Raw genomic sequence first — 20,903 nt, forward strand, 5'->3', positions numbered from 1 at the left:
CTGCAGAGAGGTCAAGGAGAAGGAGGATTGAGAAAAGGCCACTAGATTTAGCAACTAAGAGATCAGTAGTAACTTTGGAGAGAATAGTTTTGGTGGAATGATGATGTTCAAAGCTGGATTGTGAGAAGTTAGGAGAATGAGTGGAGAGAACATGGAGGCATCTATTATAGATGGCCTTTTTGAGGAGTTTAGCCACAAAGGACAGAAGAAATATAGGGCAATAGTTAGCAGGGATGGAATAATCAAGGGAAGGTTTTTTCAGGATAGGGGGACATGAGCATGTGTGTAGGCAGTAGGGAAGGAACCAGCAGAGAAGGAGAGACTGAAAATAAATGAGAGGGGAGATGACAGATGGAGCGCTCTGTTGGAGGACCCAGGATAGAATGGGGTTAGACTTGGTAAGGAGTGATTAAGTGACTCTTCCTGAGTCACACAGCTCTAAGTGTTTGAGACAGGATTTGAATTTGTTTTTCTGATTCCAAGTCCAACACAGATTTATTCATTCTGCCATCTTGCTGCTTATTGCCTATAATGTATTGCAAATAGTGAGCAACTAATAAATAATAAATAAAAAGCTAGGATTTTTTTTTCAGGGGAAGGCACATGACGGTCAATATTTATTTGTTCATCATGTTCAAAGAATCATAAAAGGGGAGGAGGGCAATAGAATTAGGTCAAATTTCTTCCAATGTGGCAGATTATAATCAATTTATAACTTTTAACTTATAGTCATAACTCATCGCCTTATAGAGTTGCCTGAGGCTAAATTCTTTTATAGAAATTATCTCTGTGTGCATTTGTCAATTTGCTCACACACAGGCTAAGGCTGAGGTTCTATGCTGAGATGTTGAACATGCCCAAATCATGTTTAGATTATCTGGTGAACCTACTCCCTGCAGTGTGTAAATGCAGTTGTAAAATGCCTAGACAAAGAATTAGAGGTGTTAATTAAATTGGTCTTTCAATGGAAGCATTTATGTACCGAGTGCAATAGCTCCAGCATAGCAACAATTAAAAGAAGGTGAAATGTTCTGGTAACAGGTTGAGATGATTCTTTGGCCTCTTAAGCACCCAAATACTTACTCTTCAGCTGTCACAAGGCTCTGCTTATGGGAGCAGCTTTGGGACTCTACAGCAGGGAACAATTAGCACATACATGAATCTTTGTCCCTCTGTGTGGAAGGATAATCATTTGTTAGTTGATACAAAATATTTTACTTTTATCATGTGTTATATTTATTATGTGTCAATATATATGTTATTATATATTTACTTATATTATTTATATATTTATTATGCATTATTATATTAATTATTATAAGTATCCAGAAAACAAGTCAGAATCTGAGTCCTTCCTTGTTGGGAAAATAAAGGACATGTGAAATCTAAACATGTGGAAACATGTTTGATTTAAATTTAAATGTGTAGAAATTGTAAAAGTTTGTTAAAAACCAGTATAGGTCTTACCTTAAATTATTTTTCTGTAGCCCAAAGCCTTTGAATTTGCCTTATCTTTAATTCCATTTTAATTTATTTGCTATCAAATTCTAGCCTCCCATGAGCCCTTTTACGCCATCCTGAAGAGGTTTCCCTAATTACAGTTAGTTTAGCTTCACAGGCAAGTTTGTGGTCCTCACAGGGCCTGGGGAAAGGTTCCTTTATAAAGGATAGTTCAGGGTCAGCAGATTAACCTTTCCTTTCAAGATAAAATGTTCCATTATTTTTGTCTGTACACTTTGAACACTACTTTTTTTTTTTGAGACAGCATTCCTTCAGAGAAACTGAAGATATACCTCGAACCAGAGAATCTAGCTCCTCTTTTCAAACATTGGAGAGTATATTGGCATACATTGCTTATTGTAACTTGTACCACAAAAATTCTATGTTAGGCAAAAAAGAACAGAATGGGGGTGGGATGTGGGAGGTGGGGGAGTTAATCTCAAAGAAAAAAAATGTCACAAATATGAGGAACTTTCTTGGATGATCAAAATTCAGACTCTAAAAGTTTGAAAGAAAATTGCCCAAGATGTGAGAATAGTAAATTATTATTAACCATAGCAAGAAAGTTGAATGAAACAAGTATATAAGGGAAGTAGGGAATAGGAGCCAGGACTATTAATGCCTTCTTGGAGGAAGGCCCAGAGCCTTGGAGGACCCATGCCTTCTAAGGGGAATGGAAGAAGTGGCTAACTTTGTGTTTCAGGTGGAGATAGGGTTCCTTTGACTTAGAAGGAAGGCAAGACCATCATCTAGGAGCAGAGGGCTACTGGAGCAGCAGTGTAGTCAAGAGACTTTGGAACCCCTGGAGTCAGGGAACTTGGCTGACAGTGTTGAAAAGAAAAGAAGGATAAGGAGACATTGGGTGTTTGATTATTAAGATTCAACTCTGGGTTCAGAGAATGAGAAAAACCTCTATACTAAGGAACTTCTCACTGTTTCTAATCTAGCTAAAATCATTATTTTTTTTTTTGGGAAAGTGCCCTTCTAATGCAAATGTTGAGCCATCAGCAAAAGTACAAGATCTCAACTTCTTTCATTTTATTTTAATTCTTATTTCTTTCATGCGTGTGGGTGGGGGCAGAGGGAATATCTATCCACTCAACAATTTCCCACTCCATGGAAGTCAATCAAATTATTGTCTGTTGTTTTTGGTGCTTTCCATCTGAAATTTACCAAAAGTCCAGTGGTTTCCTGCCTTAAGCCCTGTCCGTTCATAAGACCTATTATCTTTCCAAGAATGGAATGAATTGGTTTGGTTCAGTTTGAGGTCAGTACAATATTTTGTCCTTCTTCCAAGATTACTTTGAGATCTCTCTCTCTCTCTCTCTCTCTCTCTCTCTCTCTCTCTCTCTCTCTCTCTCTCTCTCTCCCTCCCTTCCTCTCTTCTCTCTTTCTTTGATATACTAGAAGCCAGAAGGTTTTATCTGGCTGTTCTGGCCAATAGCCAACCTCTTGGCAGTCTTCTGAGTTCATGGTTTCTACTTTGATTACACTTAATATATACACTCTTCATGTTGAATTCACATTGCATAATTATTTTAAATCCTGAGAAATTACTTCTTTAATTTGCTTTAGTAATTCTCCGGTCCATGTGCCAGCTTTGTTCAGAACTTGGGATACTTACTTATAGATCTACTAACTAAAGGCAGCTGCAGGAGAATGGATATTGTAAGCCAATATCTCCAGATGTTATTGACTTATTTAAATATTTGTACTCAATTACCCAAATCTTTCTGTACATAATGAAGATGAAATTTGGGGAGATAGATTTGCATTACTCTTATCACTAGTGATTTGGAGAACTCTTTCATATAGTTGTTAATAGTTAGCAGTGCTTTTGAGAACTTTGTGTTTATATACTTGGACTACTTATCTATTGGAGAATGACTTTAATTCATATATATACATATGTGATAGGTATAGAAAAACATATGTGTTTATATTTCTATATGTCTGTATGTTAATTATTTATATAGCTTGAATACCACACCCTTGTCAGAGAAATTTGATACAAATATTTTTTTCCCATTCCACCATTTCCATTTTTAGGTACATTAACTTTGTGCAGAAGAGATCATGATCTCATTGGGTTAAAATATATCTCCTACTCATAGCTGTGAGAGGTATAGGATTTGCTTCTCTTCTCATTTTTTTTAATAGTATGTCTTTAATATTAAAGTCTTGCACATTTTTAGAATGTGCTGTGGAATATGGCTTAAGGTGTTGCTCTAACCCAGGGATGGGGAACCTGCAGCCTCAAGGCCACATGAGGCCCTCTAGGTCCTCAAGTATCCAACCTTCACAGAGCAAATCCCCTTAATAAAAGGCCCCACTCAAGGATCTAGAAGGCCATATGTGGCCTCAAGTCCACAGGTTCTCCACCCCTGCTCTCAGGCTCCTTATCTGCCAGACTGTGTTCAAGTCTGCCCAGCGGTTTTTTTTTTAATCCAATGACTTCTTTCCTAAGTAATTTACATTTTCTGGTTTATAGAAAGTTGGTTAATTGAATTCCATTTTTTTCTGATTCTCCCTTATCTGACCTAGATGATTTCTAAGGCTCCTTTGAGCTCTGAGATTCTATGACTGGTCCATCTTAGAGGGTTCTCTGGTTGCCAGTTTTTGTGTAGTTTTAGCTACTAAAATCTCAAGTGTGTTGGCTTCTACAAGTAGTCAGCTTTGGGGACAATTTGGATATCTAGCATATAGACACAAATGAGCATTACATGTGAAAACAGAAGAAAGTTTGTCAATTACATCTAGGCCCAGGCTCATGCTTGTGGGGTGTTAGTTAAATACAAGGCGCCTAGAATTCTCACCTCTTCTCTTTCCTCCCCCATCCCCACCCCAGTCTCCAAGGAGAAGTATTAAGAATGTTAATGCATGCAACATTGGCTTTCCATTGGTGGCTGAGATGGAGAAATATAATTGAATGTTTTCAGATGGAATGACTTTTTATTATTTTTTTATTTGATTTGATTCCAAACTTAAGAAATGAAACAAGCATTTCTGATTTATAAGGTTCCAGGTGCACCAGGGTTAGGGTGTGCATGCTGTAATAAGAATCTTCCTACTGATTTGGGGAGTAGGATGATGTAATAAGGGGCTGCCCTTTATTACCATGATCCTCCTGGGTTCTGATCTCTTACTAAATGCCTGACCATTGTGTTTTCCAACAGCTGACATACCTTTAGAAGTTACATTTAACCCACCTGTGCAGCAGAGCACAGCTGGCTCCAAATCCTTTTTCTGATGTTTATTGCTTTATTGATCTTGGGCAAATCATTTAACTTCCCCAGGCCTCAGTTCCCTCATCTGTAAAATGGGGGGATGGAGAGTTGGACTAAATGGGCCCTGATAATCTTTATTCCAGGATCTTTATACCTCAATCACTCTTTTGTTGTTGTTGTTGTTGTTGTTGTTGTTGAGACAATTAGAGATTAAGTGACTTGCCCAGGGTCACACAGCTAGTAAGTATCTGAGGCCAGATTTGAACTCAGCTCCTCCTGACTCCAGGACCAGTGCTCTGTCCACTGTACTACCCAGCTGACCCTGCCACTCTTACTGTCATCTTCCCAGCTTTATTGGAAGTTAGGAGAGAAAAGTTCACTATGAATGTACAATGATAAGGATAAGGAGATGTGGAATGATGGATACAGGGTGACTTTCAACTATCATGTTGGGCTTTCAAGTCAGAACTTCTGGGTTCAAACTGGCCGTAACAAGAGAAGGTTAAAATGAAGGGAAGCAATGATAGGATCATAAATATAGAGCTGGAGGAGACCTTAGAGACCTAGTCTATGCCCCTCATTTCATGGATGAGAAAACCTAAATGTAGGGGGCTTAAGTCACTTGTCCAAGGTCATACAGATAGTAAGTAGCAGAGCAAGGGTTTTCATTCAGGACCTTGACTTCAGGTTCAGGACATTGTATAGTCCTTCCATCTCACACTGTCATTGAAACTAGACACAAATGGTGGCTTATCCCTCAAGTCCCAAGCTTTTATCACTTAAGTAGTCCCCATGGGACAACTTGGATGATGTCACATTGACAGGTACATGAAATTCCTAGTTTGTGGATATTGCAAAAGATCAGTAATGTTAATAAATGGGATCCTTTCCTAATTGGCTTTTTGGACCTCTTTTGCTATTTGGGTTAGTCTATTTTTTAAGATGTAATTTTCTTCAGTATTTTTTGGGTCTCCTTTAGCAAGCTGTTGACTTATTTTTCATGATTTTCTTGCACCACTCTCATTTCTCTTCCAAGTTTTTCTTCTACTTCTCTTATTTGCTTTTAAAATCCTTTTTGAGCTCTTTCATGGCCTGGGACCGATTCATATTTTTCTTGGAGGCTTTGGATGTAGGAACTTTGACTTAGTTGTCTTCTTCTGGTTGTCTGTTTTGATCTTCTTTGTCACCAAAGAAAGATTCTATGGTCTGACTTTTTTTTGTGCAGTTTGCTCTTGATCTCAGCCAATTACTTGAATTTTTAAGTCTTTGTTAAGGTAGGAGTCTGCTTCCAATGTGGAGGGTGTACTGTCTCAAGCTTTTGTATAGATGCTTTCAGAGATACTTCTAGAGACCTGTAAGTTTTCAGTTCTTCCAAGGTGCTATGATCAAGGGTGAGTTGTTTCTTCCTTTCCTGGCCTGTGCTCTGGTCTATGAGTAACCACAAGCACTCTTTTCTGCCCTGGAACTGTGAGGAGGCTTCTTTCTGTACTGCCACCACAAGCTCCACCATGCCAGCAGTCCTCCTTGCCCCAGGATCACCACCCAGACTGTGACCCAGATCCAAGCACAGGTAAAGCAAGAGAATCCTGTACCAACAAAGAAATCCCTGCAATCCCCCTCTGATCAGTCACTCAATTCCCCCTCAGTCTGTAGGCTGGAAGTTCTGGAAGCAGCCACCGTCCCGAGGCTGTGCCAGGACTCCTCTCTCACTGCCATCACAGACTTTTCCTACTTATCTTCTAAGTTGCCTTTGGTGTTTGTGGGTTGAGAAGTTTGGAAACTGCCACAGTTGCCCATGACTCAGTCCCCTGAGGCCTGGTTTTTCCCCTGCAGGGCCCATGCTGACCTACGCTCCTCTCCCAGCCCAGCACAACAGATCTTTCCAACCAATCATACAGGTTGTCTTGGGCTGGAAATTTGTTTCACTTTGTCTTTTTATGGGTTCTGCTGCTCTAGAATTTGTTTAGAGCCATTTTTTTTACAGGTATTTAGAGCGGTTTCGGGGAGAACTCAAGCAAGTCACTGCTTTTACTCCGCCACCTTGGCTCTGCCTCCCCCCACCCCCATCCTTTCCACTGATGCATAAATAGCCCCTCTCTACCTTGGCAAACAAATTCATAAGTTGCTGAAGTTAAAGAAAATTGATCATCTAGTGGCCACCCTGCTGGTAGTGAGCTTTTCTAAATTTCCCTACGTCTCAGATGGCAGACATGACTTGTCCCTGGACCTATTCTGAAAGCTCTTTCAGCTTGGGAAAACCTGTCAGAACTTGCATTCCAATGGCATAGCCCTAGGTGCCTCAATGAGACTTCAGAATAAGACTGCAGAGGAGATTCCATCAAATCAGTTCAACCAATTAATTATCTACTGTGTGAAAGGTTATTAGGTCAAATATGGGCTGGATATTAATATGGTTAAGCAGCAAATGCAGCTGGTCAAATAACCATATCTCCAATGTATTGATTAGTGGATTGGTTTTAACTTTTAAAGAGTTTCCAGTACATTGACACTCAGTTTAATTCTTGGCCTTATACTGTTTAATATCATTGTCAGATGAGCTATTTCATCATTAAGCCACTCTACAAATATAAGTGATAATACTTGTTATTATTGGGGCAGCTAGGTGGCACAGTGGATACAGTGTGGGGCCTGGAGTCAGGAAGATCTAAGTTCAAATCTGTCCTCAGACACTTAGTAGCTGTGTGATCCAGGTCAAGTCACTTAATCCTGTTTGCCTCAGTTTCTTCATCTGTAAAATGAACTGGAGAAGGAAATGGCAAACCACTCCAGCATCTTTGCCCAGAAAATCCCAAATGGAGTCACAAAGAACTGGACATAACAATAAAATTTATGTAGTGCTTACTACATGCCAGGTACTGTGCTAAACGCATTGCAGATATATCATTTGATCCTCACAACAGTTCTGGGAGGTATTATTATCCTATTTGTACAGATGAAGAAACTGAGGCAAACAGAGGCTAAGTGACTTGCCTAGGGTCACACAGTGTCTGAGGATGGATTTGAACTCTGGTAGTTATGTCCATAGACTTCCCGAAATACAGACATCCTTGTGCAGTAAGATGCTAACCATTGAGGAATAGGTCAATCTCAACTTTAAGGTATACTGCAATCAGTTTGTGAGTCCAATAATGATGACGTAATGGATAGAATGCCAGACTTGGAATCAGAAAGGTTGGGTTCGAAGTCTGCCTCATTCACATATTAGCTATATTGACCATTGACAAGTCACTCAACTTCTGTTTCCATATCTATAAAATGAGACTATTAAACTAGAAGGCTTCTGAAATACCTTCCAGTTTTAAATATAAGATTCTAAATTGGTCCACCACATAACTCTTTGGCTTCCCTTCTGCTGATGTCTTCTCAAACACCCTTTTCGTTCATCATTCATTCATTCATTCATTCATTCATTCATTCATTCATTCATTTTGTAATGCACTGCTATAACCCAACATATACATTCTGAAAAATAATCATGCTAGCAAAATCACTCAAATAAAAACCATAGGTCTTATGGGGAAAATGAGGTCGGGGGCACAATACTCAAAAACTTCTTCAGTGATATAAAACAAGTAACCTATTAAAAGTGGTAGCGTAGTTTTATACATGTTAAATGTTTAAGAAATACATAAATACTGCAATAAATAGTGGGTGCAACCTCAGCCTCAGACTGATGCTCAGCCTGTGACTTAGTTCCCACAGGGCCCTGAGGCTACAAAAGGGAGGCCTCTGTGAGTCACAAGCCTAGGTATGGATTGAGGACCCTGGCCATGGCAGAAGATGGGGGATTGTGGGTTCAGTGTGTGGGTGTGGACTAGCCCTCCTCCACCCACAGCTCCTACTGCACCAAAAGATAGACAACAAATATAACAATTTGCCTTGAAAAAGACATGAAGTTTGCTTGTAGAAATGGGTGTCAGAAGGGCTGCAGCTTGTGTACTTGTATCCCCAGATGCACAGAAAAAAAGAAAGCAGTCCCTGCCTTCAGAGAGCTTGAATTCTGTTGGGGGAGACAACATATACACATGTATCAGGCTACAGTAAGCAAATGTATAGATATACCTACAAATAGATAGAAAGTAATTGGGAGGAGTATGAAAGAAGTGGAAATTCCAAAAGAATAGGGAAAAAACCCCCAAAACTTCAACCATCATTTCTGCCACTTGGCCAACTGCTTTTCCACCTCCATCTTCATGTAGCTAGTAAGTGTTTGAGTCCGGATTTGAACTCAGGTCCTCCTGACTGCAAGGCCGGAGCTCTATCCATCTTCATCTTCTTAAATAACCTTTTAGTTACCTGACTGGAGAAACTGGGGGCTTTAACACCTGAGGATGGGGCAGGAGTGGTTAAGGGAAATGAGATTTGAACCAATTCATTGTATCATTGATGAAAGCTTAATCAGAAAAGTAGGTTAAGAGAAAAATGAATCTTTAGAAAATAAATATAACCAGATTTTAGGTCCTTTGCCTTATTTCTGTAGCCTTATTCTACACAAGTGGGTGAACTGTTTGTCAGACACATCTTTTAAGACTTAAACTGACCACGGGTTTACACCTGTCGGACAAATGTTTCTAGTGAAGTATGTAGGACAAGACAACCAACAATAATAGCAAGTAGGGGAGGAAAAAAAGCATTTTAGAGCCTAAGCCTCTCTCCCCACCTTCATTTTTGTAAATTAACAGTACTGAGCCTTCTTTTCCTTATCTCCATATACAGTAGTTAGCCAATTCATTGTGATCTAGTCTTCATTTCCATAAAGGAAATAAACCTCTGAAGCAGTTGTTTCAATTAAGAGGAATGTATCAAAAGGCCTAGGAGGGACAACCAGTAAAGCATTTTTAAAGAATGCTAGGAACACAGCCAACTCAATCAAAAACATGTAGCCTATTTTCCCAATAAGGCACATTTCCACGAATGATTAAGAATTTACCAAAACAATATTTACAGGACATTTATACAGCAGGAGATGCTCAGTGAAACATTGTTCTCTTTGTTTTTGATGTCTAGTTTAGTTTCTCTTAAAGTTATTGGTTGAGATTTAGTGTCTGGGTTAGAGAGCAAGGCCAGGTGATTTGATTTGCTGGACACTATGACTGGATGCAATAAAATGGCAAGGCTTCCCCTACCATCAAACAAAAGGCAGTGACACTTGGTCATTTATTTTGTGCTAATTATAATTAATAATGGCAAACACAAAGTGCTTTTAAATGTGTTCTTATGTGTGTCATCTCATTGGATCAGGGGTTCTTCAACTGAAATCTGTGACTTATTAAAATTAATTTTAATAACTATTTTAATATAATCAATTTCTTTTCTAATGCTTTGACTTATTTTATGCATTTAAAAACATTATTCTGAGAAGGGGTCCATGGGCTTCACCATACTGTTAAAGGAGTGCATGAAACAAAATAGAACAAATTAAAGAGATCCTACATTATATCCTCACAACCCTGAGAGGTAGGTGCTATTATTATCCCCATTTTACAGATGAGGAAACTAAAGCAAACAGAGGTTAAGTGATTTGTCCAGGGAAGCACAACTAGTAAATGATTAAGGCAGGATTCAAACAGATGTCTTCCTTATTCCAAATCCAGCACTGTATTCACCGCTCAATGTTTCTCTGTGACATGAAGGTGAAATTTAAGGAGGCCTAAGGAGATCAGGTTGTATGATGTGAAGAGCTTTAGCGTGTCAGAAACTTACATAAATCCATTCATACATGTATTCACATATACACATGGATACATATGTTTATGTATGTACATGTAATGCACTCATGGAGTTTGTTCTAAGTAGTCTCCTATATTTTGGAAAAGAGATGGCCATATGTCAAGGATATTGTAGGTCTGTAGGTAGGTAACAAGAACTTAGCAAACAATTATTATGTGCCTCCCATGGTGTTAAGTGGTAAGGGTACAAATACAATAAAAAAGAAAGACAGCCCCTGCCCTCCAAGACCTTACCAAAAATGAACTGAAAAGGGAAGTGAGGAATGTGCTGGTGAAGTACTGAGTCTGAAGTATAGTTAGGAGGGGAATGGTGGGTGGCTGGCACTTCCCCCAAAGAATGTTCCCAGGAAGGAACTCATTTCATTTCCTACCAGGCTACGCTCCTCTGGATTTCTCCATCATACCCCAGGAACTTCTGCATCTTAGAAGATGGAACTCACGCCTCTTCAATCCCAGTTGCCCCTGGCATTCCTCCCTTTTATTGCAGGTTGGAGAGCTCCTCCCACCACCTCCATTTAAGGAGGGCATCCAGGAAAACCATCTCCTTGTTTCCCATCCAGCTGTACTCCTCCGGGCTTTTTCCTCATGCTCCCTTCCTGGGAACTTCTTCCACCCCCTCTTTTCAGCTTTTTTTGTGTGTTGCCTTCACCATTAGAATATAAGCTTCTTCAGGGCAGGAATCATCTTTTTGCTTTTCTTTGTATTCCCCAGTGCTTAGCAATGTCCCTGGCACATAGTAGAAGCTTAACAAATGTTTGTTGACTGACAGTGGGAAAAGAGGGTGTGAGTGGAGGGATATCCCAACATGTGAAGGCCCTAGGAGCTAAGGGAAGTTTCAGGGTGAGAAGGTAGCCAAGGCATGGTGGTGAGTCAAGTGGATGGATGCTTTCATTGAGTGAAAGGCTGAATGTGATGTTTCATCAAATGACTCCTTTGAGCCGTCACATTCAATTTTTTAAAAAGTACAGTTTAATTTCATTCATTAGTATTCACATGAAAGGAAAACCATATCTTACTAGAAGAAGTGGGAAGCTTAGTTTTCCTGGGTTCTTTAGCAGCTGTTTTGGGATTCTACCCTCCCATCCAGCACGATTTTAAACCCAGATGTGTAGGAATAACTATCACTTGCTGGACAAACACTGCCAGCTACCTGTTCTCTAGAGCTTGGGTTCAGCTTCGCTGCTCTAGCCTGAATATGATGACAGCTTTCATTATCACTTATTCTTCCTAATCTGACACATGTTGAGTATGCACTCAGGCGCAGCAGGAACCCAAATATAATAGCTGCCTCCAATCAGACCTCTCCCCTATATTCATTCTGCTCATTTTTCCCAGACTTAACTTTCTGAATCTGATAGGCCTACTCACCAAAAGTCAAGGGGTGTTTACTGACTCATGCCATGTACCCATCATGGTGCTAGATGACATGGGGATAGAAAAGATGTTGAAGGTTTCCTGTGCTTTATAACTACTAGAAAGAAATTAAGAAAGATAGAAAGGAAGGAAGAAAAAAGGAAGGAAGAAAAGGTAGAAAGGAAGGGAGAGAGAAAGAAGGAAGAAAAGGTAGAAAGGAAGAGAAGGAAGAAAGAGATGGAAGAAAGTAAGGAAAAACGGAAGGTAGTAAGGAAGAAAAAAGAAGAAAGGAAGGGAGGGAGGGAGAGAGAAAAAAGGAAGAAAAGCACATAATTAAGCATTGAATTATATGAGATGAATGTCGACACTAATTCAAAGAAGAGAATGATTGATTTGGCCTGAATGGTTAGGGTAGATTACTTGGAAGATGAGGTCTTGGGTTTGGTTTTGAAGGATGAATAGGTTCTAGATTGTAAGAAAGAAGATATTCCAAGTAGAGAAAACAGCATGGTGAATATCAAGGAGGTGGAATGAGCTTGATCTATACAGGAGAGAGTTAGGTGATCTGCCTGACTACAGTGTGGATAAGTTCGTTTAAGTAATGCAAGGACAGATGCCAGCTGAAGAGTCTGGACTCAATAGGTAGGCAACAGAGAACCCTTGTAGTTTCATGAATAGGAGGGTATAACCTTGAATGACAGATTAGAATCATAAAGGAATAAGAAGAGATAATCTGATGTATATTGTTGCTCGTGTAAGGTAATACATCACCTGCCTTTTGTAGAGAAGGTAGATTAAGTTTCTAAAGGTTAAGACCATCTAGAAAATGGTATTTTAGGAAGATTATTATGGCAACATTATGAAGGATGGATTGAAAGTAGACTATAATGTCTACATGGGTACCTAGTCATTTAATCTCTTTGGGCCTCAGTTTCCTCTGCTGTAAAATGAGTGATTTGGATCAGATGGCCTCAAAGATCCTTTCTAGTTCAAAATCTGTCATCTTGTCATCCCTTAGGATGTTATTTTCAGGAATTCAGATGTGAGGGGATGAGAGCCTGAACTAATTTGGTTGGCTGTGGCAGAGGAAGGGACAGATTTGAGAGAAAAGGCATGTCTACAGCTACTGACATGTCCATTTGTCCCTCTATATTTGTGATGGAAAACTGTTAATACCAAATGTAATATTAACTGCCTCTATCTCTTAATCTTCCTAGCAATGGCAGAATTCCAGTAACGTCCTTGCATTCATATCCTTAAGATAGTGTCAATTAGGTTTAGCTGAGCCACACCTTAAGTCTCACCTTAGAATCTTTCCTTGCAAATAAACCAGCTTTGAGTCAGACAGAAGCCCCTGATGTCCTTATCCCTCCCATTGGGATTTATGGCATGAAGGGTAAAAAAAGCCAGAATGAAGAGGTTCTCCTTGCTCAGATTGCTGAGGGTGGCTGACATCTCATGACCAGGCCTTGCTACTTCATACTCCTCCTTCCTCCTCCTCTCCTCCTAAAAGTACAAAAACCTTCTTCATGTGGCTCTAGGTTGTGCTCGGCCCCGTTGGGACATCCCACAGTCTGGAAGATTTGCTATCCTGTTATCTCAATTAAAGATGCTTTACTCCTCAACTCATGACTTCGATTTATTTCAGAACTTGACATTTGTTTTGTATGAATTCCTCTTGTTCATTTTAGAGTGGACACAACATGGTACTGTACACAAATGAGCACATGACCAATGCTTTCCATGTTTTAACTCAGGGGCCTATGGTACCTGTCTCAGCCCTTGAAATAACCAAAGTATTGTCATCAAATATTGTTCCTTACCATCCCTCCTAAGTCCTACTAGACCTCTCATTATCTTAGACTGTCTTATGTTATCTCACAACTGGTTCCACCTGGCCCTTTAAGAGCCTAATTAATCACTAAATATAGTCCATAAGTTGCTCTTTGCAACCCTTGCATGTATCTTCTCCCCCCACCCCCATCCCACTGTGTGATGCCATCTGGTGCTGTAAACTCAGCCTCTGTGTTCTCTTTCAAAGAGCCAGATTCAATGTATTCTAAATCAAGAATGTTGTGTAATTTCATAGCTTCTGGTACTAAGAAAAGATTTGAATCTAATGCCTCCTTGTGGATTGTTTCAGCATAACTATAGCATGATATGCCATTTCTTTCCTCAACTGACCTCCTAGCTTTTCTCTATTTTAAAAATTCTTCACCCAAGAATTCTTCATCCAATTCAGTCCCAGGCAAAGTAAGCCCTACTAACAACTGGTTTTTTCCCCTATTTTTAAAATTATTTTAAAATTTTATTTACATTTTATTTTATTATTTTTATTTTTCATTACCCTGTCTATGTTTTTGTATAGTTTGCTTTTCTCAGTCCTATTGATAGACTGTAGGAAACCCAAACTTAAGATGCTTTCCTCTCTCATTCCAGTTGAATTTATGTTAGGGTACTAAAGCAACTGTTCAGGAATAAGGAAATAAAAGAGCCAAAGGTAATGCTCTGACTCTAGCATTTCTCATGCCTCCACTCATACCTCACTAACTAATTCAGTCTTGAGACACTAATCTTCTGTGGGAGCAGAACACATCGGTGCCTGAAGGCTTTTCAATGCAAAATATCCCTATGGGCAGCCACATCTCCATTGGATCTCAGATCCCTGCAATCCTTGAGCATCATGGGGTGAGGGAATGAATATTGCCAACTGAAGTGCGTGGCACCCTTCTGTGTGTCTTTTCCTAAACATATGACTCTTCTTTCCTATTTTCGCTATTCTTGGCTGTTGGCACTTAGATAGATCATCAGCATGATAGGAAAGGGAAGGCAATTCTGTGATCTGCCTATTGCCTACCTCATCACTGGCACACTTCCTTCTCCCCTGTGGATTCAGGAAGTATTTACGGAAAGCTCGCTACCTGCCTAACCATTCTCTGCTCTTTTCCTTCTATGATGACATCATTCTGTACAAGGGAGGGATGGGGGAGGGGAAGGAGAGAGGGATAGAGGACAGTTAGGATAACATGAAAGTGATCATAATTTCCTAGGTAGAAAAATCATCCCTCAGTTTAGCTGTTGTAGTTAGCTTATTATCTCTACTCTAGAATTCAATGATTATTTATTAAGTGGCAACTCTGCAGAGAGCTCCCAAGGCACCATATAACTTGTATATGTCTTCCCCAGACAGGCTACCCCAGGTTCATCATACTCTGTGTGACCATATCTGCTCAAAACCATAATTCACAGGTACTCCACTGAAGCATTTACTTTTACAAGTCAACTGGAGGACAAACTTAGTTCAAAGCAAAAATATTCATTGAAATAGTGTGGTAAGAAAGCAACAATTACATATCTCTCCCAGGAATTTGAGCCACTCTCTCATGAATACCTGCATTATCAATGAGAAGAATAGACACACCTATTGAATATATATGGCCATGGCACAGGCATAGAAGGTAACATTTAGGGAAATGTGTGGCCAGGGTACATGCATCAAAGGGCACACAGGAAAGAATACTTGTGGTTAAGGAACATATGTTAGAGGGACAACTCTGGAGTCTAATACTGCACTGTTGTGGTTCAGTTCTTTCTGTCATGTCTGACTCTTCACAACCCCATTTGAGGTTTTCTTGGCAAAGATACTGGAGTGGTTTGCCATTTCCTTCTCCAGCTCATTTTACAACTGAGGAAACTGAGGCAAACAGAGTTAATTGACTTGCTCAGGGTCACACAGCTAGTAAGTGTCTAAGGTCAGATTTGAAGTCAGAAAGCTAAGTCTTCCTTTTCTTTTTTCTTTTTTTTTTTTTTAGTTAGGCAATGGGGTTAAGTGACTTGCTCAGAGTCACACAGCTAGTAAGTATTATGTGTCTGAGGCCGTATTTGAACTCAGGTCCTCCTGAATCCAGGGCCAGTGCTCTATCCACTGTGCCACCTAGCTGCCCCAGATAAGTCTTCTTGACCTCTGGTCTGGCACTCTATCTAATGTGCCACCTCGCTGCCCCCAATACTGCATACCCCCCAGTAGTTTTCAGCATATTGCACTCTCCCAGCAGGCTTGTTCTTTGCTCATCTCGCCTGGTGTACAGTCTCTGCATACTGCTTGGTATCTGCTTGGCATGTGGCTGTGATAGGTAGTCTCTGCTGGATGCTACTCCCTATTGCTCTTGTGTGGCTGCTGCTTGCTATTGTTCCATTAGTCCCAGAGTTCTGCCAGGTACAGCTCCACTCACCTTGATTTAGGATTAGACATTTTTTCCTGATTCCTGCTTAATTTCTAGTTGGTAACCTATATCCAATATGTATCCATTTAGAAACTGCCCTTGCAACAAATTTCAAAAGACTGAGTTTCTGCTACCTGGTTTCTAAAACTCATTTTTTTTGTTATTCCATGTGCATGAGTGGGAGGAGGAATATACACCAAACAAAAGTAAGCTCAGGGGATAAAGTCCTTGTCTTATATCTACCTTTAATATGTATATATGGTAGCCAAAGCAAGCTGCATTACATTTACAAGGCATTGCACTTAGCTTTGGGGATACAAAGATAGAATGAACTGGTCCTTCCTGTCAAGGACTGAACGTTCTACTGGGGATTCAACATGTACACAGATTGTAACAAACAAAGAAACAAGGTAATATGAGTAGGGAGGGAACACTAACAACTAAGGGTATCAGCAAAGGATTCACAGAGGATATAGTACTTTAGATGAGTTGTGAAGGAAGAGAAGGGACTATTTCAAATCCTATTCACACTGATCAGTCAGGTTTAGAAGGTCCCTCAGGGCTCTAAGAATATTCTTGAGGGTTTGTAGGAGTGGGTTTCTAATGCTATACCTCATGAGTCCCCCATACATGTGCTTTCTGCCATAATTATCAGTTGATATAATTTGGCCAGCTAGACTCAAGGGGCTTTTAGAAAGGGAAATTTATTAAGGTAATGTAAGAGTAGTGGGTATAAAACATGCCCCCACTTCCTTCCCCCACCCCCCCAAAAAAAGTTTGTGACACAGTCTCCCATAGGTATATATAAAGTTCAGGAGGAATTGTGCTCAAGCTCAGAGAACACATGTCACAAAAAGGTAATTTACAATATTTGGGAATCCTTTTGCTGGAGCCCCCAAGTTGGTCTCCAGAGATATGGAATACATTTTCTGATGGATTCTTTGTGGAAATTCAAAGTATTGTTCCCGTCAAGGCAGTTGTAGGGAAGGAGATCTAGGGCTCTTCCTTCTCAGGAGTTTAGCTAGAATGCTCTTTCCTCATCACTTGCTTGAATCTCTGAAGCTCAAACTTTCTTGATATTCTGTAGACCGTAGGATGTGACCAATTTCCTCAGCCAATCTGAATACACTCCTTGTGTGTTCAGTTGATCAACTCCAGTTGATCAGGGCCTTTTTGCACTGCTCGTCGAAAGTCTATGATTGATTTATTCCATAGAGAAGTATTCTCACCTGGTTAAGCTATCAGAGCTTAACATCTTGACATTTTAAATGGTTGAGGATAACTTGACATGCTCAATCAATCCCACCTTTACACTTATATATGTACTTGCTGTCTCTGCTATTAGAAAATAAGCTTTTGCCAGTAGGGATTGGTTCACTCATTGTATTTATATTCTTGAAAATTGACACAGTTTCTGGCATGTGGTAAGTGCTTAATAAATTCTTGTGAATTGATTGATCCTAGAGGCAACAAGGAGACACTGAAAATTTTTGAACAGGAGAATAACATGGTTCAGTCAACTGTGCAGTGTGTCCAAATCCAAAATAAGAAGCATTTATTGTTATAAACGTTGCAGGGAAAATGCCCTAAAGTGAAGGCACAGACCTGGTCCTCCCCTTGTCTCCCCTTCCCTCTCTTCTTTCCTCCTCTTACAAATGGTTATGTGCAACATCTGCACTAACCTGCTACACCCTGTTAATGTCAAATGAACAATCTCTTTGTACCAAGACACAGTACAGCAATGTCAGCAATGAAATCTTTGGGCACATTTAAAATAGCCTCAGGACATTTGTCTGTGGAGTTCTCACACTGATGAAATCACAGGCCCTTGCAGAAGATATTTGTCTTCTTTCTATACCAGCAGTAATAAAAGGATTGAAAGAGGCAGGACGATGTGGTGAAAACAGCATCTGTTGCCAGGGATCGTAGTGCACACCTGTAATTCCAGCTACTAGAGAGGCTGAGACAAGCACATAGTTTGAGCTCAGGAATTCTGAGCAGTAGGAGGCTGGAGCCAATTAGGTGTCCATACGAAGTCTGGCACTAATATGGAAAGCCCTCAGAAGAGGGTGAATGATGCAAGAGCAGGCTGTTTTATGAGAGGCAAACTGGCCCAGGTTGGAAATGGATAAAGCTCCATGAGTGGTCACTGCATTTCCAGCCTGGGCAAGATAAGGAGAGAAAGAAAGTAAGTAAGAAAGAAAGAATGAAAGGAGGGAGGGAGGGAGAGAGAGAGAGAGAGAGAGAGAGAGAGAGAGAGAGAGAGAGAGAGAGAGAGAGAAAGTGAAAGACGAAGAAAGGAGGGAAGGAATGAAGGAAGAAAGGAGGGAGAGAAAAAATGAATGAAGAAAGGAAGAAAAGAGGGAAGGGAGGGAGGAAAGGAAAAGAAAGGAAGGAAGGAAGGAAGAAAGAAAGAAAGAAAGAAAGAAAGAAAGAAAGAAAGAAAGAAAGAAAGAAAGAAAGAAAGAAAGATCTCTGTTCTCCATGCCTTTGCCCTAGGGTGTTCCCCATGCGTGGAATACTTTAATCATGTTTACCTCTTGAAACCTCAATGTGACTTCAAGGCTCAGCTCAGCCCGCCTCTTACTTAGCAGTAATTCTCTGATTTTCCCAATTATTACCAACTCCCCCCAGCCCTGTTACTTTGTCCATATTGTGTATTTATGAGTTGTCCTCCCCTACCTCAGCAGAACCTAAGTATCTGAGGGCAGGGCTATTTCCTTTCTGTCTCTGTATCCCCAGTGCCTAGTACAGTGCCTGGTACTTAACAATGGCTTGTTGAATTGAACTGAAATAAAACAACATATGGACTCAGGAGCCTAGGCTTTTTGCCCCAACCATAAGCCCAGTGGATAAATCTCCAATATGATCTCTTCTTAGGAACTGCTATGGTCCTTTGAACAGAATGGTCATATAAACTTCATTAAAAAATTCTGTTAAGTATGACCAGACTTGGGATGAAAATGATTAAAGGAGTTAGAGTACAAAATGTCACAACGCAGTGTGGAATGTACATCCCTATAGAAAACCTGTAGGAAACCTAAGATTCAAGTCCCTTGGTTCATATCGACCCCTCTCCAGTAGGCTTGGACATAAGATATTCCCAGTTTTCTCCACTAAGATAATTTGGTATTTGGCTGTAGTGAAATCACTTATCTCTTTGGGGTCTCAATTTCCTTCTTCATGAAATGCGGCCAGTCTTCCACCCAAAATTAAGAGGATTTAATAAAATCAGAAATTGAAAATATGTTATCTAAAAACAGGATATTATTACAAGTTAGATGCAAATTTATTTATACTTATTTCACATTGGCATTGGATTCTTCATTGCTAGCCCTAGCTAATCTATTCTCAATTATGCTCATATGGGTTGCTTGAGGTAAATTTTAGATTTCAGACTTTATGCAGCCATGCAGTTTTCTCCTGGACCATTTTCTCCATATAGAACTCAGATATTGATGGAAACTCAGTTTAATGTCCGTATACAGAAACATGGAGGAGGGAGGGAAGTAGAGGGGTGATTTAAAGAAAATTATTTGCCATTTTGAATTATCTGAGCAAAGGGATTTCTCCATTAATGAGGATAATCAACAGATGACTAATGAATCTTTTCCCTTCTTAAGCAATTTTTGTGAATACATCATTCTTCTCACACTACTCCTTTAGTAAATTGGCTATTAAAACAAACTTTTTATTTTCTTCTTTTCTTTAAGGTATTGCCCAGAGATGTACAGCTATCAAGTATCACTTTTCTCAGCCAATCCGTTTGCGAAACATTCCCTTTAATTTAACCAAGACAATCCAGCAAGATGAATGGCACCTGCTTCGTAAGTATCTACCCCAAGGAAGGAGTCCAAGAGGAAGCAGAGACTTCCTGCATGAGACTTTGTTCTTACCAGAGCCCAAGCTGGATTCCATCTAGAAACAGTACCAGAGTAGATGTTGGCATTAAGAGATGGTGTAGTGTGTATCTGCCCTTGGGATCCAATCACACCTAGTAAGAAGCTGATGAAACTAATTCAGCATAAAGAGGATTTGACGTGTTTACCAGTTGAGCCTGTGCGTATGTGTGTATGCATACATACATACATATATATATTTAGTGAGAGAGAGAGAGACAAAGAGAGAAAAAGAGGAAAGAGTGAGAGAGAGGAGAAAGAGAGAGACAGAGACAGAGCTATAGAAAGAGAGAGGAGAAAGAGCAGAGAAAGAGAGAGAGAGAGAGAGCGCAGCATGCTTGCCCGCAAGTGCAAGGTAATGTCTAATTCCATTGTTTGGGTTTTGTTTCATGGTTTTGTTCTTTAAAACCCGAGTTTGAGGCATTGAGTGAGAAGAAATAATCACCCAAGTCTAACCCAGTAGTTACTCATGCTTTTATTTTCCTTAAACAATTTTTTCCCCATCTCCTCTTTCTCTCAGGTCTTTGTACATATGCTCAAATGTCCCTGTGAATGTATGTCAGTAATTTTCTGGGGAGGAGCGGCAGGTACCTGCATGTCTCTAAGGCAGCAATTATCTTTTTCCTCATCAGGAAAGCACATTAGAACACCAGAAAATAATCCCATCCCATTTAGGAGGCTGAATGAGGCAGAAAATCCTCCATGATGACAGCTCTCAGGTAGCAGCAGTAGATTAGATGACTTTTTAAGAAAATATTTAAAGCAAACACAAGACTTACACAGTTTACACTAATGAACACAATTACCTGGATAAGTCTTATTTGTCTTTGTTGTTGTTGTTAATCAGTAAACATTTATTAAGCTCCAACTATGTGCAGGGCATTGTGCCCTGTATCCCTGAGGATACAAAGAAAGGAAAAGCTATTGTATAAAAACAAACCCTACGGAAAT

At 39.9% G+C, this 20,903-nt stretch overlaps 1 protein-coding gene across 4 annotated transcripts in view; it reads left to right on the forward strand.

The window, feature by feature from the left end:
• TMEM178A (transmembrane protein 178A) overlaps positions 1–20,903 on the forward strand; it is an 80,312-nt gene that overhangs the window by 45,365 nt on the left and 14,044 nt on the right. For all 4 annotated transcript variants that reach the window (XM_020976996.2, XM_078149480.1, XM_078149481.1 and 1 more), the window contains exon 2: positions 19,767–19,880. In XM_020976996.2, the coding sequence (XP_020832655.1) occupies positions 19,767–19,880 (114 nt within the window). The remainder of the gene's footprint in view (positions 1–19,766; positions 19,881–20,903) is intronic.

The sequence above is a fragment of the Phascolarctos cinereus genome, unplaced genomic scaffold, assembly GCF_003287225.1.
Source record: "Phascolarctos cinereus isolate Bilbo 61053 unplaced genomic scaffold, phaCin_HiC Scaffold_2;HRSCAF=192, whole genome shotgun sequence".
NCBI lineage: Eukaryota > Metazoa > Chordata > Mammalia > Diprotodontia > Phascolarctidae > Phascolarctos > Phascolarctos cinereus.